The 25,000-nt window shown below is 40.4% G+C and overlaps 1 protein-coding gene across 5 annotated transcripts in view; it reads right to left on the minus strand.

Moving 5' to 3' along the window:
• LOC307017664 (receptor-type tyrosine-protein phosphatase N2-like) overlaps positions 1 to 25,000 on the minus strand; it is a 244,955-nt gene that overhangs the window by 104,606 nt on the left and 115,349 nt on the right. For all 5 annotated transcript variants that reach the window (XM_079647346.1, XM_079647345.1, XM_079647344.1 and 2 more), the window contains one exon: positions 14,016 to 14,080. In XM_079647346.1, coding sequence (XP_079503472.1) covers positions 14,016 to 14,080 — 65 coding nt within the window. The remainder of the gene's footprint in view (positions 1 to 14,015; positions 14,081 to 25,000) is intronic.

Below are 25,000 nucleotides of genomic sequence, written 5' to 3' on the forward strand. Positions count from 1 at the left end.
TTTTGAACCCTTAAGGGGCAACTCAACTGCGTATGCTCTATGAGCGCACATACGGGTTCTTCTGCTCTGACAGCCAGGCATGATGGGTAATCTATGACATTTCGCTCTCTCAAAAGTTGGGCCATTTTGTCCTCATGGGCCAATGAGCAGCTCTCATAAGAAAGAACGAGACCCCGCCTCCCACGCTGTATCCAGTTCTTATAGAGAGGCGAAGTCACGCCCATATACTTCCGGTCCATGGGACCTTATTTCGGAAAAAATATGTATTTAAGTCAATAGAGAGAGAAAACGTATCTTTCAATCCCGTTTGAATTGTGCCACGAATTACACATATGATGTTTGTCAATCTTAAAAAATAATGTCCTGTTGAAATATAAGACTATAAAAAATACGCAACTAGAAAGACCACAAATCCCAGAGTAAGTGATGTCATAACTGACAATTATTTTCCTCCGCTAAATATAAGAGATAACTAAGATAACTTTAACACGATGCCTGTGTGCTTAGTACCAGGTTGTTATCATACCAGCAATGGGTCTTGCTCGTTCTTTCGCTTCCCGTCTGATGAAAGGACCAGGAGGTGCTGGATCAAATTAGCTAACCTTACATTAAGTAACCCAACATGTTAAATAGTAAGAGTAGTAGTCATATTTAGTGAACCCTTTGAAAAGTACTGTCACACCGGTGTGATCCTTCTATAATACACCATTTAAGGCCGGGGGAGAAATGCTAACGCAAACGCTGCATTAGCATCGGCGATCTTTTCTACTTCATGCTATCTGCACAAATGGTTGACATTAAACATAAAAAAGATCAGGCAGTTCAGAGAGAATCAAAGGAAGGCAGGCAGCTTTGCATGACATTCTTCTGGACGTGTTTCATTGTGGTGATAGTGAGGGTAGGCAATCGTTTTGTTGACAAGACATTAGTGACGGCCATCTTGGTGACGTGTGCTGTTGTGCAAGACCAGAGATGTAGTTCATTGAGCGTTTCACACAACAACATGTGTTACTTCACAGTTTTACGACACATTTATTTATTTTTGAATGGCAAAATTATCTTTTAAATTAACAAACATCATATATGTAATCTATCTATTGCACGTCTGTCCGTCCTGGGAGAGGGATCCCTCCTCTGTTGCTCTCCCTGAGGTTTCTCCCATGTTCCCCTTTAAACTGTGGGTTTTCTCTGGAAGTGTTTCCTTGTACGATGTGAGGGTCTAAGGACAGAGGGTTTAAGGACAGAGGGTGTCGTATTGTCATACTGATATTCTGTACAAACTGTGAAGTCCACTGAGACAAATGTAACATGTGTGATATTGGGCTATATAAACAAACATTGATTGATTGATAATTCGTGGCAAAATTCAAACGGGATCGAAAGATAATCTTTCTCTCTCCATTGACTTCAATACATAATTTTTCCGAAATAAGGTCCCATGGAGGGGGGGACTTCGCCACTCTATTATACATCCATGGTATCTAGCCCTCACTGTTGTGCAACGCTATATGTGTGTATGTCATGAAACACACTGTTTATAAGCAGGTCTGTGCAAACATCAACTAATTAAGAGACTTTAGCCTTGTCCTATTGATGTTAACTTGAAGGTTTTTTACTTAGGCCAGAAAACGCTAAAATACATTTGATTGTATTTTTTTATATTTAAAAGGGACTGTTGCAAAAACAAACAACAATACAAAAAATAAAATTCAATGTAGCTATTAGGAGGTTTATTATAATGAGTATTTTATTTGTTTTTGGTCCGAGAGACGCTGATTTGAAACCGTTGTTTCGAAATATTACTACAGTTTCTGTTTTTGCCAGAGAGAGGGGTTTGTCTTCGAGCTGTCTCTGATCTAAACCCTCCACCTGTGTGTGCAGAGGTTGGTTTTAAATTGGGGCTTTTTTAGATTAACCTTTATTTCGGCTGGCTAAGACATGCCTGTGCTCGCTAACCTGGTTCCAAAATGGTATTAAAAAAAGCTCCCCTTTGACTTTGGAAAGTAGAAAGTCTACACATCTTCTGTCGTAGACTAAAAACCCTCCTGTTTCCACTGGCCAATAAAACAAATTAAAAAGGGACATTTGCACCCCTGCACCGGGCATTTATAACAGTTTGGCTTGTTTTCGGTCAATGCAGTAGCACGTATAATGGTTTGGCTTATTGAGAGATAATGTTCCTGCTTTTTAACGTTTGTATCTTCATTGTTGGATGCACTGATTGTAAGTCCCATTGGATAAAAGCACAAGCTAAATAAAATGTATTGTAAAATATGTTTTGCTGCTACCCTCGTCCACAGCAACACTGTTCTCCGTCACACCTAACTGCGGGCGTGTGGACTGCCATCGTAGGTAATAATAATAATAAATGTATTTAAGGTGCCTTTCATGACACCCAGGGGCACCGTACAATTTGTTAAATATTCTAAGAGGCAAAGGCAACAGAACATGAGACACATATGACAGGGAACACTACAGTGAGTCATTTGAACAGGTGGGTTTTGAGGAGGGTCTTGAATGTGGTGATTACATTCATGTAAAAGTACCTCGTACAACCACACTTAAGAACATCCAAACTACTGTATACCTTAAAGTACTTTTTCTCACTGACTTTGACATGTCGTAACAGGTTTTTATTTTAGGAATCAAAACATGTGCAGTCCAACAAACCAAATATTGCAGCAGCTGATGAGTTCACGGCTCTCTCGCTCAAGGCAGTGATGTAATTCCGAACACTTGAATCAATCTGAAGCGCCATGCAAGTCTCTCTCTGTGTGTGTGTGTGTGTGTGTGTGTGTGTGTGTGTGTGTGTGTGTGTGTGTGTGTGTGTGTGTGTGTGTGTGTGTGTGTGTGTTCTTGTATCGTGTGTGTGTGTGTGAAGTGATGATGGAAAGGGCCATCTACTATTGCTTTTTCTCTTTTTGTTTCATTAGCTCCCTGCCTCCCAATGTTTTTGAAATCTCTCTCTCAGACGGACAGATTGGAAGCGCCTTGATTTGCGCTGAACAAAACGAGCTGGACGGGGTTTGACGGGGGGGGGATTAGTGCCACTCCAGGACAATTATAATCTGGTTGCTGCCAAGGCAACCTTATCTCCTACCTACCTTCCACACACACACACACACACACACACACACACACACACACACACACACACACACACACACACACACACACACACACACACACACACACACACACACACACACACACACACACACACACACACACACACACACACACACACACACACACACACACACACACACACACACACACACACACACTTAATTAGATGCAAGTCTCAGTGTGGAAACAACAGCATTGAGTTCTCTGCAGCCTTGAAGCCCCGTGAGGTAACGGTGGTCAAACTGAAGGGAAATACAGAGACGTGGAAATCATTTAACAAGCAACAGCGTGTCGTACGAACCTTTAGAAAAGATCGTAAATGAGGATGTTGGCAAATGTAATAAAAGGCTTGAAATCCATTAAAGCCCATTGAGAAGTCGCTGCGTGAGAAATAACGTGTTTATTATCTCCTGATCCAACAGAAACAGATCGGGTTATCAGATGACATTCGAATAAAAGGCACATTGGCAACTTTAGAGAGCGGTGCAATGATGATTTGTCGGACAAGTTAGCATTGCAAGGGTGTCCCAAGGGTCCCAAGGGTGCTCAAATGCTGATTTATAGCTGGGGTTTTTACGATTTCTACTCAAATGGCAATACAAGAAAACCAGACCATAATATATGCACATACAGTTTGAGCTTTTCAAAAAGACTATTATTCTGATTTAAGATCAATTTGATGTAGTCTATTTGAATATGTGTTTGGTTGATATGTGTTTTGTTGACAGCAGACCTCATTTCTGGCTTCTTACCCAACATATGTTCATAAAAACATTGACTTTAACACAAAGGAAACAGGAAGTGGTAAAATGCTGACTCATTAAACTCATTAAGGACTCATTCCTGCACCACTCTATTCGGTTCAACTGCAAAAGTTATACATTTGTGTTAATAATGTAAGAAAGTTGATAATTATGCTGTTTATTTAAGTACTTTCCTGCATTTTACTTCATAACTTGAGGGAATAATATGTATTTTCAGAACACAAATTACTAATCTGTGGGTTTTTAATGTATTTTTACGTTTAAAAAGAAAAGTATGTTGGCACTAACCACGGTGAAAGCATGGAAGAAGACATGGTGAGGTTTCGTAATGTTCCTTCAGATGCATTTGGCGTCAAATCAAAGTCTTTGCAGCAAATCAATTGGGTTTTTCAGCTGCATCTCAATTAGTTGTTAAACGAAGTGTCTTTTCTTATTAACCTTTCTAACAAACTGCTCGTCCCTGCTCTTAGTTTATTATGCATTTCCCCTGATTTATTCAACTGCCTTTATTCAGTAAATTGCCTTCATTCAGGAGGCACAAAAACAGATATTCCTACCAACACCATTACATCAATATGTCTACTGAAGCTTCAATGCGTTTGCTCTCCTGAATTTCAAAGAACCAAAAAAAGCAGCCGTGAGAAGAACATCCAAATTAATGTTTCAATTTCTCAGAAAAGCGATATGTGAGGAATTTGAAAGCGTGCTCACGAAATGAATGACCCATGAAGAATAAACAGATGTGCTGATTCAGTTTGTGTGTGTGTGTGTGTGTGTGTGTGTGTGTGTGTGTGTGTGTGTGTGTGTGTGTGTGTGTGTGTGTGTGTGTGTGTGTGTGTGTGTGAGAGAAGCTGAGAAGGAATCAAAACTTCATAGGAACAATGGCACTAATACAAAAAACAGCTGGAACACATGTACCCCTGCAAGCACAAGAAAGAAACACACACACACACACACGCACACACACACACACACACACGCACTCCCACCCACCCACCCACCCACCCACCCACCCACCCACACACACACACACACACACACACACACACACACACACACACACACACACACACACACACACACACACACACACACACACACACACACACACACACACACACACACACACACACACACACACACACACACACACACACACACACACACACACACACACACACACACACACACACACGTATATCTTACACACTGGCCGTTTCTCAATAGCGAGGAAACTGGCTTCAAAGACAATATTTCAAGGATGCTACGTCATCGAGTGCCGCCGCAGGATTGTTCCAATCTCCAGCATACTTGGAATTCCACCGAGGCCACATAGGGTAGACTTTGCGTCCTTAAAATCCCCACAATGCTTTGCGCACGGACCAATTTCAAAAACCCTTGCAGAGAATGGCTGAACCGACGCAGTACACATTTAAATGTAAGTATGTAGTGGCGTAGAACATGTGTTGGTAAATATGTTACTTTGTTGCATTTGTTTGTTATCACCAAAAATGTGTTCCGTGAAAGTAAAGCAAGTTCATAATTAGATAGACATCGTGAGGTATTTATTTTCCGTACAGTTTATGTTGAAACCGTTAGAGAGAGTGGCACACTTGTTAGCCTGTTCCATTCTTCTTCGTTTTCCGAAGCCGTGGCTTGGAAGTATACTTGCGTCGTTTGTGAAGGAAGTGACTTGGAAGTACGCGACTACCAAGCCAGCATCCTCGAGATTGAGAAACGGCCCCTCTGAGGAGAACATGAAAAGACACTGTGTGTGTGTGTGTGTGTGTGTGTGTGTGTGTGTGTGTGTGTGTGTGTGTGTGTGTGTGTGTGTGTGTGTGTGTGTGTGTGTGTGTGTGTGTGTGTGCGCGCGCACGTGTGCGTGCGTGCGTGCGTGCGTGCGTGCGTGCGTGCGTGTGCGCGCGCGTGTGTGTGTGTGTGTGTGTGTGTGTGTGTGTGTGTGTGTGTGTGTACGCTGTCAGAATGCTACTGTGTCTTTTATCACATAAAATGTATCTTTGTATTACCATAAGAAGTCATTTTTCTACTGTACAGTATTTCTTTTTACAATACGTCTCATCTCATTTGATTATGTGTGTACGAAACAGTTGCCAACAACTACACTGTAAACATTGTGCATATGACAATAAAGCCATTAAATCGTAATCGTAGCTTTGCATGTTAAAATGTTTTCTTAATCGGTTTAAAAGACAACAAAGAGAGAGGCAAAGCAGAAAATATCTCCTTCTACAGTATGTGGTTAGATGTAGCTATTGTTGGCTTTACTCATACGTTTCTTTATTCTAATTTTAAGCAGGATTGGTTCTCCATGGAGAAATCGTCTTAAGGCCCAATGTCTGGCCGTCGATGAGCGCCCCGCTCAGATTGGCGTGTCCAGCACCGTCGTGTCTTTTCGGCCATGCCGACACCTTCCATGTTGAATCGGGAGGCTGTCGGCAAAATCAATCACTCTGATTGGCTGTTCGGCTTAGCGAATCAGTGCATGAGAAGCGAAACGGAAGTGAAGAAGGCACACACAGACGGCTATTATTTTTCATTTTCCAGCACCGCACTAAACATGTTTTCGATTACAAGTCGTGATGTGAAACAGTCTGTGATGGTCGAGAGTGAAAATGAAATGCACGCTATTTGTTGTTTGTATATATATCACGCAGTCTGTCTTCCGGTTGCCTCTTTTAGATGACGAATACACACTACCGCCGCCTGCTGGTAAGGAGAGTTATTGCCACTTACGCATGCGCAGTTCGTACGTACGACACATGGCCAAGACGCAGGAGACGTGAGGCAACACAAAAGTCGGGTCCGTCGGGTCCGTCGGGTCCGTCGGGTCCGTCGGGACGTATTCTTTGGTGTCGGCTTGGTGTGTCCGGGCCTTTACTGCTCAGATGTTTAAAAGTCTCCTTAAAAAACAGGATGTTTCTCACCTAATCTTGGAAGCTGAATTATTTAGAAAAAACACTTAAATACGCAAAATTGATGGTCTTTCAAAAAGGTCATGCCTCTAGGTTTCTCTTTCGTTTTCATTACACAATGAAAGGTTTACAAACCTGAAATATATGAAATGCCCTGAACCATCTCCAAATCTCACAGGTATTCTTTTTTTAGCGACAATATAAATCAAAGTGTAGGAACATTTGTTCTAAAGTTTATGTTAACCACCAGTTTTAAAGTTGACGTTCACTTCAGGTGACCAAATTCTTGTATTTCTAAATAAAAAAACAGACTTCTATGATCATGGTTTCTCGTTCCATTGTTACTTTAATACTGGAAATGCATATATTTCTTATTTGATACTTTTTGAAATGTATTTATCGTAAGGTTTGTAGTTATTTTGCATTAAAATTAAAGGTATTTGACTTAAAACAAATTGATTACTCATGGGAGGGCTATAATCTATGTATGTTCTGGTTTCCTGTTTCAATGTACTTTCTTTTATTGTACGTTGACTATATAAAGTTATATTGAATTAGTAGAATTAAAAGTAATTGGACAGATACGCATATTACCCAATGACTTATCAAGACAAATACAATGTATCTTCATTGTTGGGTTTTCAAACATGTAATTTAAAAACACATAATATACAATGTTATTAGAATTAATAATTTCTAAATAAATCGTTCTGCAGATACGAAAAAAAGATAATTTCAGATCATATAAACAGTATTTGTTCTGACCCTAACCCTACTGTAAGTAACCCTACTGGAAAAAATGCTGCTCCAAAAACAAGTTAAACAATAATGAAAATAAGGTGTTTTCACTTGAAAATAAGTTCAAGAGCAAATGAAAAAATGCTTGGTAAGATTCCTTGAAATAAGACGGGATATTTAGATGATCTTGTAATTAGCTGGGGAAACTTGTCGTGAACTATATTTGACCAGAATCAGGAGATGCTGGGTTAAAGGTCCCATGTCATGCTCTTCTGGTTAGTACCCGTCCCCTTGTGTGTTATGAAGGTTTCTCTGCATGTAAACGGTCTGCAGAGTCACAAACCCTCAAAGTACACCCTGTAGGGAGTAAAACTCTAACACAGAGAAGACCTGTCTATGCTGCCCCAGAACGCCTCGTTGGACATTTCTCTTTTTCCATTGTTTGCTTCCTGGGTTCTGTGACGTGTGAACACCCAAATCAACAACAAATGACCGGATTGGCCCAAATGGACCAATCGGTGGAGCACCTCACACACCAGGATCCCTTGGCTAACTAACAGGGAGTCCCCATTGACTTGCATAGAGCTCCCTGGTTGGTAACAGACGAGTTGGGATCGCTGAGAAATGGTCTCCTCAGACCCATTCTCACAGCGTTAGAAACCTTTTTCTTTCTCAATATCAAGCCACACTTATTGTTTTTACTTCGGCTGTGATTATTTGTGTGTGCTCAGGATGAGTTTTGCGCTGTATCGCCGACCCGGAAACCTCACCAGTAAGCCAGCGCACTAAGCAACGAGCCTCGCAACGTCTCGACCAATCAGAGCACACCGGGCTCACAGGGAGGGGGGGGGGACAGAGAGTGAATACACATACTATACAGAGATGCTGTTTGAGAAACCAATGTGATTTTGGAAAATTGAACAATGTAAATCTATTCTAGTAGACCTCAACAATGGAAATATGATCAGTAGAAATGGCCAAGACATGGGACCTTTAAAACATAAGCAGCAAATGCTCAAAGTGTTCTGCTTTCTGATGTTAGTTGGTGATTTTCTAATAAATATGTACAACTCAAAATAAGATGTTTTGACTTAACAAGATGATGCATTGTCTAAAAACAAGACCTGATACCTCACTGCAGTGTTACTTCTGAAGTGAGTGTGTCTTACTGTATATCAGGTGTTGAGACATATTCTGACTAGATATTAGACAATCACTATTCTCCATGTATTTCCTGTACACCCACTGCTCCTCACATGCTGTATTGTCAGGTGCATTAACTTTTACAACCTCACAATAATTTACGTTCTGTTTTAGTGATCGACTGTTTCATTGCTTTTATTGCTTTTCCTCCCCATTACCTTTGTTGGGCACAAGCCCCAAAGGGATACGTACATTTCCTCTTTGTTTTAAGCCAGCAAACACATACAGAACGCACAGGCATCAATAATAAGGAAATAAGTATTAATGTCTCCGCCTGCAGAATAAACCCAAACGTTTCCTCACAGATTTGAGCTTGGAAACACGTCTGCGGGAAAACAAAATGTCCTCCTCAGCACTTTTTTTAAACTGTCAGCGATGATGAAGTATGCTAATATTCTTATTTCACAGCTTATGATAAAGTTAATGTAAACACAGTATGGGGTGATGATGGATGCTTTGTTGCAGATTTGCTTTTTGCTTTTTGTTTGGAAAATACTGAACGTCCTCTTCCAACATGAGAGTCCACATGCTAACAAAGGTATCCCAACTGTAGCTGTGAACATGACAGGATGTGTGATTACCTAGAAGAGCATCAGGACTGTTTGAGGCATATGATAGCTATGTGATTAACATGATGATTCAGCCTCTATGGAGAGAGACATATGACAAGCATGCTCATTTCTGACGTGGAGCTAATCTGAAGTAAACATTGAATACTGCTTTCTATTCCTCCATCTTGAGACTGTGAAACTCCCTCTCTTGGATATCAGCATGTGAAGGACACTGTTCAGGAACTAGTTGATGCTCTGTATGTGATGACTCCTTCCATTCTGGAGAGGATCACAGATACATGGATCCTGAGATTGAAAGAAAGATTTTGAGAATTTCATAATTGTTAGATTTTGAGAAAAAGTCATAATTTTGAGAAAAAGTCATACTTTTTAGAAGAAAGTCCAAATTTGGAGGAAAAAGTCATAATTTTGAGAAAGTCCGAATTTTGAAATTTTGAGAAAAAGTCAGCATTTTTAGATTTTCTGAAAAAAAAAACATTTTGAGAAAAAAGTCAGTATTTAGTTCATGACAGGATGTGTGATTACCTAAGACCCGGTATTCCTCCATCTTGTGACTGTGTAACTCCCTCTCTTGGATATCAGCATGTGAAGGACACTGTTCAGGAACTAGTTGATGCTCTGTATGTGATGACTCCTTCCATTCTGGAGAGGGTCACAGATACATGGATCCTGAGATTGAAGCTCAAGCCGGGGACCAGGGAGGTTTCTCTAACACTATTCCTCTCTGTGATGGAGGGATGTTCTCTGATCCTCTTCCTCTCTTCCTCTCTTCCTCTTACAACAGAGGTTCGATCGGCCATAATTGGCTGCTGTTTGCGGCTATGTATTGATCACCTCCATAGACCCTCAATTCCACCCCTCCTCCCAACTTCTCTCTCCCTCATTTTCCTCACATTTCCGAGCGCGTCTCTCTCTCTCTCTCTCTCTCTCTCTCTCTCTCTCTCTCTCTCTCTCTCTCTCTCTCTCTCTCTCTCTCTCTCTCTCTCTCTCTCTCTCTCTCTCTCTCTCTCTCTCTCTCTCTCTCTCTCTCTCTCTCTCTCTCTCTCTCTCTCTCTCTCTCTCTCTCTCTCTTTCTCTCTCTCTCTCCAGCTACTTTGATAAGCATGGTGGATGGCATGCCGTCATCTGTGCCGACTAACTCTTGAATCAATACGCGAGCGCTCAGCAGTCTATTTATCGCAGAGATGGTGAGGAATAGTAATGCTCGGAGATGAAAACCAAGAGAGAGAGAGAGGATGAGAGAGAGGTGGAAGGGAAGGAGTGGAAATGTGCTTTCGCTCTTCCTCTTGAGATGCTGCCCGCTTATTTTAAGTACAAGTTCAATTAGACAGAACGCACTGCGCCAAATAAGTACGAAAAAGGGAGAAACAACTCTTTCTGCTTAACTACAGAAAGAGAGAGAGAGAAATAAGATAATGAATGTTTTAAACGTGTGTGGAATGGCACCAAACATCAGACATGTGGTTCAGATCCTTCTCTTGAGATGCTACTCGATTAAACACGTTTTATAATTGTTTGTGTGATAGATATGATGCAATGTTTTTAGTGTTTGTTGATTGTTAAGCTATTAGCTCAAATCTGGCATAATTCATCTCTTCTCTTTTCTGAGGTTAATGTATTTGTATGCATGGTCCTTGTTGAAATAAATACATGATACAAATATAATACAATCCGCTAAATAAGTACGAAAAAGGGAGACAACTCTTTCTGCTTAACTACACCAAGAGAGAGAGGAATACATTAATGAATGAACTCAACAATGATTTACAGAAAGTTACCGGACACTGTGTGTAAAATGGGAAATACATTACATGTTACTTGAAGTGTCTCAGGGACACAACGACATGCTGACTGCAGTGGGGTTTGAACCTGTGACCCCCTGATCCGAACACCTGCGCACAACCCACTGCGCCACACACCCCCAAGAACACTGTTGGTGTCCATGGTGACGCCAAACATCAGAAAAGTGGTTCAGATCTTTCTCTTGAGATTCTACTCACTTATTTTAAGTACAATTCACTTCAATCGCACGCCACTAACTAAGTAAGAACGAGGGAGACAACTACAGACAATTTTGCTCGAGAATTCTGCAATATGCATCAAGTGGTGAGGCTAATAGACCCATGCTTTGAATTGATACGATAAGATATGTAAGATGAGATAAGATAAGAAATACATTGTTGTTCCAGAGTTACAAAAATACATAATAAACCTGTACACTAACAGTGCAGTAAAAAGAGCTAATTAAATATCTACAGGAAACATAATTAATGTAAAATACTGTTCAATGACCAGCAGTATTCAGTCGGGCAAAAAAACGTAGTGGCAGATACGTAACTGCACGTTATTAAAGGACATTATTAATAATAATATTACAAATATTGCCGTGTGGCGCAGTGGGTTAGTGCGCTAATCTTTGAATCAGAGGACAGCAAGTTCGAGTCCCACTGCAGTCAGCATGTTGTTGTGTCCCTGAGACACTTCACCCCAGACTGCTCCTGTGGGGATTGTCCACAGTTAGTCGCTTTGGATTAAACAAGTGACATGTGATGTATTGATCAGGCCCTTCCTACATTTAGCACATGTTTAAGATGGACCCAGGAACCCCTCAACAAAAACCCTTGTGTGCTTTCCTGGCTCCAAAATGGTGGTAGGAGCTCCCCATTGATATCAAGTTATCAGTAAGTGTACGCATCTTCAACACAGTAAAGAAAAATACATCTTACTTTTGAATATAGTTCTTAGAAAGGTTGGGTTTTTTGCAGCAAATGCAGAAAAGCTCTCACAATGGGTTGGTTTATTTAAGCTCATGCAGGTTTCTCGCTGTTTTAAGGGTTTTTAAAAATTGCTTATTGTCAGTTGCTTTGGATTAAACTGTCAGCTAAATGAAATTGTCGACACACCAATTGTCAACCTGTGCCTTTATTATGATTCACATCTCAACACATTTGTAAAGTGTGGTGACACCAAATCAGGCGCAAAGTGGGGCTTCGTGTGCGACTTGTTCCAATCAAGAGAAATTCCACAGCATACAGTAAAGCTATTCCAACCTTTAAGCCCCTGTCACACTGTCCCGAAATTGACACCCGATGGACACACGATTAAGGAAATGTTCAAATTCGGCTCTGATCGTAACAACATCGGGCCATTCGTGAGGGCATCTTAAGCCATCGTCTGACCACCGGTGGAGTTTCTCAGGCTCCGGCAGCAACTTCGGGAGCCGTGGCAAAATCTTTGGCATGCCAAAGATGGCTTAAGATGCCCTCACGAATGTCCCGATGTTGCTACGATCAGAGCCGAATTTGAACATTTCCTTTATCGTGTGTCCATCTGGTTGTTTTATTGCACAACAAAATCATGTAAACATACAGTATTATGTAAATACCCAATTTGTGTTCTGTGAAACTAAAAAGGATATAAAATATTAGTTTGAAGGCGAGGAAGTTGTTGTTGCTATGGAAACAACATGACGGAGAGAACTTAATATCTTCTATAAAGACGGAGAAAGTAAAGAACAAAGTCGGAACATATCAGTACAGTATCATAATACTTTAACATAATTGTTTGTGTTACTTCCGTTGCAGTTGTATTTCTTAAATGTAATGTAAATGTTGCCTTCGTGTGTGGTTCGGGGCCATCTTAGTGCGAAATTCACAATTCCATATTCGTGTGTCCATCGGGTGTCAATTTCGGGACAGTGTGACAGGGGGCTTTAGTCACTTAGAGAAAGGCTCTCTTTCTGTTTTCAGGGCAATATCCAAATGCTGATGTAATTCTCAAAGATATTGAAGTGACTGTTATTTTGTATATATTGATTGTTGTGCTTTTATTGATGTCTTAATGTGTGCATATGTATAAATATGTCTGTTGATTACATATTTGTATACATATTTTTTATATATATTTGTATGTTTATTATTCGGGACTGCGGAAAACGGTTTTTCGATGTCTCTGTACACACAAATTGGAAGATTGACAATTAAGTTGACTTTGACTTTCCCAGTTTGGTGTTGGTCTGCACAAAGCTCTGACTTGAACTGCACTGAACGCCTTTGGGATGAACTGGTACACAAACATGGAGTTGAAGCGTTGGAACTAATGTTTTTGTGTTTGACTCACAGAAAAAACCTCGCAGTCATGTTCTGAAATACTACTGGCTTTACAGTGTGTCCATAGTTGGGGTTTTCCACTTACTTGTGTTGCATATAGGGGGGGATTTAGCCACATTATGGATTGAACATTTGTGTGATAACGTGTCACTCGTGTAACAGTTGGAGTGTGTTTAGTGCTAATGTGTAGTAGTGTTTTTTATTTAATAATGCTGTGTTAATTATCTATAAAACGTTCAATACCAGGTCTGCAATCAGTGGGCAGAACCTCCAGAACGTTGTCACTTTACTCAGGAGATTATTTTAGTGGGGACTCCCCCTCTTCATATTGTGTCCCTCATGTTTCCTCTTCCCTTTTTTGTGTATGTTCCGCATGCGAACAGTCGGCGAGAGGAAACAGAACAATTGAATGACGACTGATTTCGTTGCATATTGTCAGTGAATAAACGGAGATCGCCTGCTGGCTCGGGTCTCGTCCATCAACCTCATAAACACAACGCAGACACCGGTTAGACTCGCACACACACATTTGGTTTAAAATGAAAAAGTCTGAATTGTGGTACTCACATCGGCGACCCCGGCCTCCAGGATGCTGACCTTAGCTTCTTTCTCCAGATCCTCTTTCTGTTTAACTGTAAAGACAAGAACAGAGAGAGAAACTCATTCACTCATGGACGAGTAACCGTGCACTGTGTGTCGAATGGAAAAACACCCCAAAACAGCCACTGTGGTGTGAAAATGCATTTCAGTGTGTTCAAATCAATTAAGAGTCATGTTGTTAGCTTTTATCTCGAGCTTGTGGAGTGCTGAGCAGGTAAGAAATTAAAATCCCAGTTAGTCAATGGTCTTATCGGCTGATGAGTAAAGACACAGTATACTCTTATAAGAATACCTTTTCTGCCTTCACCATTTCTAAATTCCCCCCTCGAAACATTCAAGATTCAAGGCTTTATGGTCATGTGTAAATTAGATATGGCAATGAAAAACTTAGGTCCCCGGCTCCTCCAACAGTGAACATGAATATACAGTATATGGCATACACAAATAAACAAGATACAATAGTGCAAGAGAATGTTGTAAGATGTGCATGTCAATACAAATAAAATAGAAGTAGTGCAAGAAGAGTCTATATACAAGTAAATGGAATATATTCGATACATAATTTGAAAGATGCAAACAGATTAATGTTTTTGGATGTTCTTTGAAAATTGCAGGTGTTTAATTGCATATTGTTGAATGAAACCATCTGTAATGGCTGTGCCAATCCTAGAACTTTAAGCTAATGAAAATACTGAAAAATGTTTTGTTGTACCCGTACACTGTGTGTAAAATGCATACTTGTGTGTGCAAATCAATCAAGAGTCACATTTTCAGTTTTTATCTCGAGCTTGTGGAGTCGTTAGCAGGTAAGAAATATGTACTATTTACCATATTGGCTGGACATACAGAAAATACTCGAAACGTTCCTATACTCTAAACCAGTGGTTCTCAACTGGTGGGTCGCGGACTACTTTTGGGTCGTTTTTTTTTCTTTTTTGGGGAATAAGTCAAACTTTTATTTTTGAAGGTCCGATGTTCTAACGCTGTACATGCAGTAGGCGTTGGACTGAAAGTACCGAGACCATAAACGGTTTTGAAAACTTCTGTTGTAGTGATCATCTTCTCAAAAAAACATCTTTGCTGATGTCGACCCTTACCCACAATTTAAAGTAAGTCACGCAGACTATCTCCTCTTTACTCTTCTCTCTGAGTGGAGCAGCAAGCCGTCAGAACAAAGTAAAAAACAAACAATGGCATAAAATATTATAAATATGTCGGGTAGTAATAAATGTATTTATTTTCTTCTCAGAGTGTACCAGAATGCGTAGTTTATATGTTAGTATTTCAAAAAATTTCTCCTGGGGGTTGAGTTTTCAGCATGTGTGCCTTTTTATGTTATATAGTTCAGCTTTGATTCAATCATCTCATTAAACCTTTTTTTTTAAAGCATACTTTAGTTCTGTGAAGGGATATATGCACTGTACTTCACTTTAATTAATAATGTGTGCTGAAAAGCGTATATATTGCAGCAGGTTTTTTTGTTGAATACATTGTGGTTCGAAATATTGGGTCGCGATTTATTGACAAAGTAAAAAGTGGGTCCCGAGGCCTGACCAGTTGAGAACCACTGCTCTAAGCGTTCCTAAACGTGTAATAGCTACGTTGGTCGACAGGGCAAAACGTAGTATATTCACAAATAACCCTCTCAAGACGTGACATACAATATTTCGTAAAAAAAAAACATGGAGTGTCAAATAATTTTCAAACTATGGATCCTACACTTCCACTGGACGTATATTTTAAAAGTGCAATATAACCTTCTCGCTAGAAATGTAATCAAAAAGCATTTTAACGGCCAACTATCCTACAATTTAGGATTTTCGACTAAAAACAAATCGGGTGTCCGCCACGTTTTTTTTTTCTGACTGGGAAAGTTTGCGATCACGTGACATGGACTCTGGTCATTAGAAAGGAATAGGAACTAATATTATATCAATGTCACGTCCTGAGAGGGTTACTTGTGAATATACTAAGTTTTGCCCTGTCGACCAACGTAGCTATTACACGTTTATTTGTGAGACTGGGTTGGTTTCTAGAGGGGGGGTTTTTAAATGGTGAATGCAGAAAAGGTATTTTAAGGTATTTTTCAAAGAAGGCTGGGTTGCTAAAACCATCCGTAATGGCTCTGCCTATCCTAGAACAGCACTTTGAGCTAATGAGTGTTGAATGTTGGGATGTCGTTGGGTTTTCATGTGTGATACTTCCCAAACGTTTTGCTGAATTAGGCCAACAACACCTCCACGGGGCTCCACAATAAATCCTGCCGTTCCAGAACCAAATGAGCTATTACTGTAGCATATATGAAATATAAGACTGTTAACCTGAACAGCCGCCGGGCAAAACATTACAACACATTTCCAGACAAATAGAATTAAACCCTGCACAAAGCTCTCTTGTTTCACCGCCTTGAAGGGAAATAAATGGAGCGCTACAATTGAAATTCACAGCAGAGCACATATTAAAGCCAGGACAAAAATGTTATGAAGAAAAAGAAAGGAAACATAATTACATTCACTTTACTTTGCATCTGAATACACCGGTGTGCAGACAGAGAGCTTCTCCTTTGTTGACACACCAGGCAGATGAAGGATATGCAAATAGAAAAGCCTTGACTCCAGATTCAGATTTTATAATCAGACCTTCAATCTGTCAGAGCAGGACTCGTCGTGTTGCCATGTTTGACATCAGACACCCACCTTTAACACCACCCTCTGGCTCCCTATATCAAACCATAGCTATAGGCAACATTTAAATATCTCTTATACCTAAAAACAACACATAGCGGTATAGATGCAAGTGTGTGCATCTTTATGTTACTGCGTGGGAGCTTTAAGGGTGTTATATGATATTACTTAGAACCTATTGGTGCGAACTCAACACAGTATGTTTAATAATATGCATGCACCTATAGGCAAAGAGAGCATTTCAATCTCTATAATACCTAAAAAACAATTATGTGGCAGCTTTAAATGTGTTATATGATGCAACCTGGAATTTTATTTCATTTATTTATTCATTTTTTGTTTGTTTGTTTTATTTTAAATTATTGTATGTTGAATGCCTATGGGAAGCACGTTAGGCGCTTTCACACAGAGTACTTTTCCCAGGAATAGTTCCCCGGAAATCTTTAATTCCTGAACTATCTAGTAGATCGCGTTCACACCGGAATAAATTCCCTCAGGGAGGATTATGCAAATGAAGCTGCTGACGTCACTTCCTCTTCTTCTGCTTTGGGTTTACTGGCAGGCCTCAAACAACTTCACGGCGTATACTGCCACCCAAAGACCCCGGCCGGATGTCCCCGGAGTTGGGGACTGGCTTCAGTAGAAGCTGCTGGGACTCCCAGCAGCTTCCGAGTAAATCGCCAGAACGCCGACACCTCCTCATCACTCCACCGCTCCCATGTTTTCTTTTGTGTTGCCATAAGTTAGTCTCTCCGTTAGTTGGGGCGCTGGGCTAATGCTAATAATGCTAATACGAGCAAATAAAATGGCGGCTTCACAAAACTGTTATATTATTATATTTAATTTCATCTTTTATTCAAATGTAACTAAATGTTATGTTCATATAAATATTTGATATTATTTTACCTTATTATTGAACATTTTACTGTAACTATTATGTTAGCATAGACATATATCTTATTTTAACTTTTGATGGCATATTTTTACTTTTAAATCATTTGTTTATAACCATTTTTATTCTAAAATAGGGCAAGCGTTATAAAACCAAAATGTTCCCTGGATATAAATGAAATATCAAACAACCAACATTAGCCGCCTTTAGCTTAGCGGTGGTGACGTGAAGTCATGTGACCGTGCTGTAGTTCCTTTATAGGACAACATTAGCCACCTTTAGCTTAGCGGTGGTGACGTGAAGTCATGTGACCGTGCTGTAGTTCCTTTATAGCCCAACATTAGCCACCTTTAGCTTAGCGGTGGTGACGTGAAGTCATGTGACCGTGCTGTAGTTCCTTTATAGCCCAACATTAGCCACCTTTAGCTTAGCGGTGGTGCCGGGAAGTTATGTGGCCGTACTGTAGTTCCTTTATGAGATAAATAAAATATCCTGTTTCTGATTCTGTATTGATAGCTTTAATCAAATAGTCTCATCTAGGAAACATATTCTTTAATAAACCACAGTGGATAGAGGACAGCCTGCTGGTCCAGGCCCCGGACAGAGACGTATGAAACCTTGTCGGGGGGAGCAGAGTGGGCCGACATGTCTTTATACTTCCTGTCAGCAGGAAGCCACTGCATGCCTGGCTCCTTCAGGGAAAAATAGAAGCTGATGTGGCTGAATTGGTTTGTCACTGTCGCCCTTTTCTGTTCACTGAGGAACATCTCAATCGACTTCTGCTTCAGTGTCTGACGGAAACATCTGTTACGTCTTTTTTGGGTTCGCCTACGTCTCATGTGTTTTTCTTTCACTCAAGTCAAAAGGTAAAAAGGCTGTTGTGACATTATGATTGGGGTTTGAAAGGAAGTGCAACATGGATCAGCAATTTTGTATTAGAGGATAGAGTTGATTTGGGAATATGCATTGATTACTTAAAAGTGAAATGATAGATTTAAAAGGCTGTAAACCCTGACCCAGCAGCTGTACTTTCTCATGGTTATTGGCAAATACCACATTTCCAACTGTTATTGCTTACTTATTGTATGAATTAGTGAGTAAGAAAGCTCATTTTCAAAACCTGAAAATTAGTCAGCATTTTACCCCTTTCTGTCCCCTGGTCTAGAAGTCAATGGTTTTCTGAGGGTGTTTCTTGTTGTTAGCCTTAAATAAGGTCTGTGGAGAGATCTTTCTTTGAAGAGATTTTAATTCTATAACATAAAATGTCTCAGTAAATACCCCACTGGTTAATTTAAAAAGTGTGGTTCCTAACAAGTGTCTAAATGAGACGACTTAACGTCATCACGCCCAACATTAGCCACCTTTAGCTTAGCGGTGGTGACGTGAAGTCATGTGACCGTGCTATAGTTCCTTTATAGCTCAACATTAGCTGCCTTTAGCTTAGCGGTGGTCTCGTGAAGTCATGTGACCGTGCTATAGTTCCTTTATAGCTCAACATTAGCTGCCTTTAGCTTAGCGGTGGTGACGTGAAGTCATGTGACCGTGCTGTAGTTCCTTTATAGCCCAACATTAGCCTCCTTTAGCTTAGCGGTGGTGACGTGAAGTCATGTGACCGTGCTGTAGTTCCTTTATAGTCCAACATTAGCCACCTTTAGCTTAGCGGTGGTGATGGGAAGTCATGTGACCGTGCTGTAGTTCCTTTAGAGCCCAACATTAGCCTCCTTTAGCTTAGCGGTGGTGAAGTGAAGTCATGTGACCGTGCTGTAGTTCCTTTATAGCCCAACATTAGCCTCCTTTAGCTTAGCGGTGGTGACGTGAAGTCATGTGACCGTGCTGTAGTTCCTTTATAGCCTAACGTGAGTTTCTGTACTTCAAAAATCATAAAGTGGTGTTAACATGTGGAGATTATCCTGCTTAACAAAACGTTTAAGTATCATAAATGTTTGTTTGACACAGAGATTATTTTCTGAAATGCTAACTCGGGAAAAGGTGAGGAGTAGTTTGTTTAGAAGTATGTTTTGTTCTTAAGCTAAACGTACTGGCTTTTAGAAATAAAGGAATAATTAATTCAACTTTAACTTACTTTGTTTCCACCTAATACTGTCAATTATTTTGTTTGTGCACTTTCTTTCAAACAGCAGCTATTACTTACTTTGAATAAAAGTTGCAGCGGTGCCAGTGGATTGATTAATCCGAAATGTTTCTAAAGGATTAATTAAGTCCAAATGAAACACAGGCAGAGATGGTAAACAGCAGGAAACTCTGGGACCAAACAAAGTAAATACTTTGCTGCCTGGTAATTGGTGAGGCAAAACCTATTTGAGTTGCATCTGCAGGAAAGCCTAATTGACAGGCACAACACACACACCTAAAAACAGACATACAGATTTAATTTTCGATACAAAATCTGAGTAAAAAGCCAGAAAAATCCCAAAACAAACATGAAAGCGCTCGACATGGGGTTTCTGGTGAGAGAATCTGAAAAAATAAATACTAAAATCCATGTCATTAGTGTGTCTGCCTGCAAAACCCAACATGCATGCTCTCTATGTTTATTTTTCCTTCTTTAATGTACATATCTTCTTTAGAAAGACAGACTAAAATAAAGTAAATGGACGGATAGAATGCCCAGTAATTTCATATGTCTATGTAGTGTCTCTACTTTAAAGAGTCCTCTCCTGCTGATGTTCAGGTGTATGTCAGTATGTAGTGTCTCTACTTTAAAGAGTCCTCTCCTGCTTATGTTCAGGTGTATATCAGTATGTAGTGTCTCTACTTTAAAGAGTCCTCTCCTGCTGAGGTTCAGGTGTATATCAGTATGTAGTGTCTCTACTTTAAAGAGTCCTCTCCTGCTGATGTTCAGGTGTATATCAGTATGTAGTGTCTCTACTTTAAAGAGTCCTCTCCTGCTGATGTTCAGGTGTATATCAGTATGTAGTGTCTCTACTTTAAAGAGTCCTCTCCTGCTGATGTTCAGGTGTATATCAGTATGTAGTGACTCTACTTTAAAGAGTCCTCTCCTGCTTATGTTCAGGTGTAAATCAGTATGTAGTGTCTCTACTTTAAAGAGTCCTCTCCTGCTGAGGTTCAGGTGTATATCAGTATGTAGTGTCTCTACTTTAAAGAGTCCTCTCCTGCTGATGTTCAGGTGTATATCAGTATGTAGTGTCTCTACTTTAAAGAGTCCTCTCCTGCTGATGTTCAGGTGTATATCAGTATGTAGTGTCTCTACTTTAAAGAGTCCTCTCCTGCTGATGTTCAGGTGTATATCAGTATGTAGTGACTCTACTTTAAAGAGTCCTCTCCTGCTGATGTTCAGGTGTATATCAGTATGTAGTGTCTCTACTTTAAAGAGTCCTCTCCTGCTGATGTTCAGGTGTATATCAGTATGTAGTGACTCTACTTTAAAGAGTCCTCTCCTGCTGATGTTCAGGTGTATATCAGTATGTAGTGTCTCTACTTTAAAGAGTCCTCTCCTGCTGATGTTCAGGTGTATATCAGTATGTAGTGTGTCTACTTTAAAGAGTCCTCTCCTGCTGATGTTCAGGTGTATGTCAGTATGTAGTGTCTCTACTTTAAAGAGTCCTCTCCTGCTGATGTTCAGGTGTATATCAGTATGTAGTGTCTCTACTTTAAAGAGTCCTCTCCTGCTGATGTTCAGGTGTATATCAGTATGTAGTGTCTCTACTTTAAAGAGTCCTCTCCTGCTGATGTTCAGGTGTATATCAGTATGTAGTGTCTCTACTTTAAAGAGTCCTCTCCTGCTGATGTTCAGGTGTATATCAGTATGTAGTGTCTCTACTTTAAAGAGTCCTCTCCAGGCTGCTGATGTTCAGGTGTATATCAGTAGTGTCTCTTTATTTTAAAGAGTCCTCTCCTGCTGATGTTCAGGTGTATATCAGTATGTAGTGTCTCTACTTTAAAGAGTCCTCTCCTGCTGATGTTCAGGTGTATATCAGTATGTAGTGTCTCTACTTTAAAGAGTCCTCTCCTGCTGATGTTCAGGTGTATATCAGTATGTAGTGTCTCTACTTTAAAGAGTCCTCTCCTGCTGATGTGCAGGTGTATATCAGTATGTAGTGTCTCTACTGGGACATGTCTTCAAGCTTTAATGTTCAGAAAGCTCTTTATTTTTCTCATACTGCCTGTGCTGCAGCACCTCTTTTCACCCTCTGTGTGAAACCAGAGCCCAGTCTGCTCTAATTTGTTAGCTGGCCGGCTCTGTTGTGATTGGTCAACCGCTTAGAGATGTCCCGCCCCCCTTAGCCTATCACGTGCAATGTGTTAGAGCGCTAGCTAATAAAAACGCTACGGTTGCATAGTGAGAGAAACTCCCTCTGGAAGACCATTTACATGCACTAAACCTATATAACTCTATAGGAAAGGGAAAACCCCCAAAAGCACAGTGCCTCTTTAACAAAAACATTACAGTAGCATTCAACAAGAAATTATTTCGAAAAATATAAAATAAAACTTTCTGCAGATTCTCAAAAGATCAAGCCATCCAATTATCTTGTATGTAATTTGTGCTTATTTGCTGTATTGTCAGGTGAATTAACCCGTGCACACACACATTTAATTCTTGATAAAACATCAGAGTAAAATCCCTGATACACCCAAACACAAACAAACATGAAAGCGCTCTACAGTACGTGATGTTTCTTGGGAGGGAATCAAAATATATTACAGCAACACCCTGGTTCCCCCTGAGATACAAAGCAGAGATTGGGACTCCATCACAAGCAGAAACCTTCGTCTAATTAACCTACAAGTCTATGGACCCCCTCGACACCACCTCGCCCTCTCATAAAATGTAGCTTAGACCCTCTCTTCTCCTGCAGACTACAAATGAGTCTGAGTCGAATGAGAGCACTGCTCGTGATCAGACCATCCGAGGTGCCTCATTTGTACCCCAGCGAGCTTTCTCTCCCAAACCCAAATTGGATCCATTTTTAAGAAACGGCTATACGTATCGTGATCAAACCGAACGGGGTCTTTCCTGGCTTGAAAATAAAAGCTGTAATGTAGAAACAAATGGGAATGAAGCTGCTGATGGACGACAGACTGAGGGCGAGAGGAAGGGAAATGATCTAGATTACTCTCAAGAATATTCCATCTTCCATTGTGCCTTTCAGATACAGTTGGGGGGAGAAATTGAGCCTGAAGGAAGTAATGAGGAGCAAATCTCATTTCTAGTAAAAAAACAAAAACAAGGGGCCCCTTTATTTTCCCTCCAAAACACACGGAGGCGCTTCATTTGTCACCCCTGTCCGTGAGTTTTGCTTTATGTTAACTCAATGTATCTGAGGCGCCTAAAGGGAAACACAGCGAGTGCCGGGGATTCAGAAACGCGTCATTTTTCACCGGTGACAAAAGGAAAAAAAGGCCCAAGCTGGCTCCACGAGTCCTGCGACAACAGAATAGATGCTTTTGGGGCAACTGAGAGGTCGTTATTTCACCCAGAAACCACACCCACCAAGCGGACCTCCATACCTCCCGGGTACATTTCAGGAGAAGTATAATTAGAAGAAAAACAACAGCCATCTTTCAAGAGTGAGAGCATGGCTGCAGTGACACAGTGAAGGGACGTAATCACATTAGTTCATCAGAGCCAAGGTCCCCGGGCAAATTAAAATATATCGCTGGATGTTTTTTAGTTTCTTTCTCCTTTCTGTGTAAGATCAGGTCCAATGCTCCCAACAATCAGTGAATGTCTTGCAGATAATAACAACAGGAATACAAATGTTGCAGCTTATAGAAAAAAGCAAGCAGAAATCATGTTGTTGGCTAATGTGAAAAAAAGCTGAAAGTTGAAGCAAGAGGACGGTTAAAAGAAGTCCACTCATTATTCCAGATACAGAGAAACACATCTGAGGAGTGTTCTGCCTTAATGACGAGTAAACTATGAAATACAGAAGAAATGCATGAGACGAACAGAACATGATGAACACATATCCGCCCACATGTCGAGTAATACAGGCTGCACCGATTGCTTTTTTTAAACCAGCAACAAACAAGCAAACATGTGTCTGGAAAAATGGTTATAACTACTTTTTTTTAAAGTTAACAAATCAGTTTTACAGCTGATGAAACTGTGCTCAGAGTTAAAGCACTTTTAAAAATACTTTAGCAGATGAAAGTATTTAATATGAGGCCAAGCTGTTGGTCTTGAAGGGACAGGAGGACATTACATGCGTTGACAACTGGTATATTTTTTGTTCTGAGGTTTTAAGTAATTCATTCATTTATTCTATATTATTTTAATTTATTGATTTGTCTCATTTTGTCTTGTTTCGTCTACGTTCCCATTTATTGTGTGTCATTACATCTGTTTTGTGCATTGCCCTTTGCACTGATACATTTCAAATTAGAAAAAAGGGCACACATGAGTATTTTCAACTACAAAAAGGGGCCAACATATCACTTTTACAGCAACATAGACATACAAATGAGCACTATGTGTGTGTGCATTGTACCTGTGTGACAGGAAACCGTGAACATGTCACCTTGATTAGTGTGGAAAATAATCATATGCATATCAGAGAAGCTGCATTAACAAAACATTCATGAAGCATTTACGTTAATTTGTCTAACAAGGTCTAAAAGTTTTAGCAACATACAGTAGATCAGACTTTTCCCCCCTAAAACACACACACACACACACACACACACACACACACACAAACACACACACACACACACACACACACACACACACACACACACACACACACACACACACACACACACACACACACACACACACACACACACACACACACACACACACACACACACACACACACACACACACACACACACACACACACACACACACACACACACACACACACACACACACACACACACACACACACACACACACACACACACACACACTTTTCTAAATGAACTCTTCATCTCATGATGGACGCTGCGACTATTTCTGTCAACACACATTTGCCTGTCAGTTTTTCAAAAGCTTCTTAATTAGATATGGTTTCGCTCTCACTTGCATTAATTTGATTTCTGATATCAACTTTTCAGCCTTCAATCTGTTCCTCGTTGATTCCCCCCCCCCTAACCCCCTCACCCCTGGGTGTTATTGCCTTCAGTGATGGAGGATGCAGTAGCTTCGGTTGTATTAATGTGTGTGTGTGTGTGTGTGTGTGTGTGTGTGTGTGTGTGTGTGTGTGTGTGTGTGTGTGTGTGTGTGTGTGTGTGTGTGTGTGTGTGTGTGTGTGTGTGTGTGTGTGTGTGTGTGTGTATGTGTGTGTGGGTGGATGAGGGGAGGGAAGGGGTTGGGTGGCTTCATGAAGACAATGCCATGTGTAATTAAATTCAAAAGCAGGGGGCCGAAATGGCATCCAGGGCCA

The sequence above is a fragment of the Notothenia rossii genome (genome assembly GCF_949606895.1).
Source record: "Notothenia rossii genome assembly, chromosome: 9".
Lineage (NCBI taxonomy): Eukaryota > Metazoa > Chordata > Actinopteri > Perciformes > Nototheniidae > Notothenia > Notothenia rossii.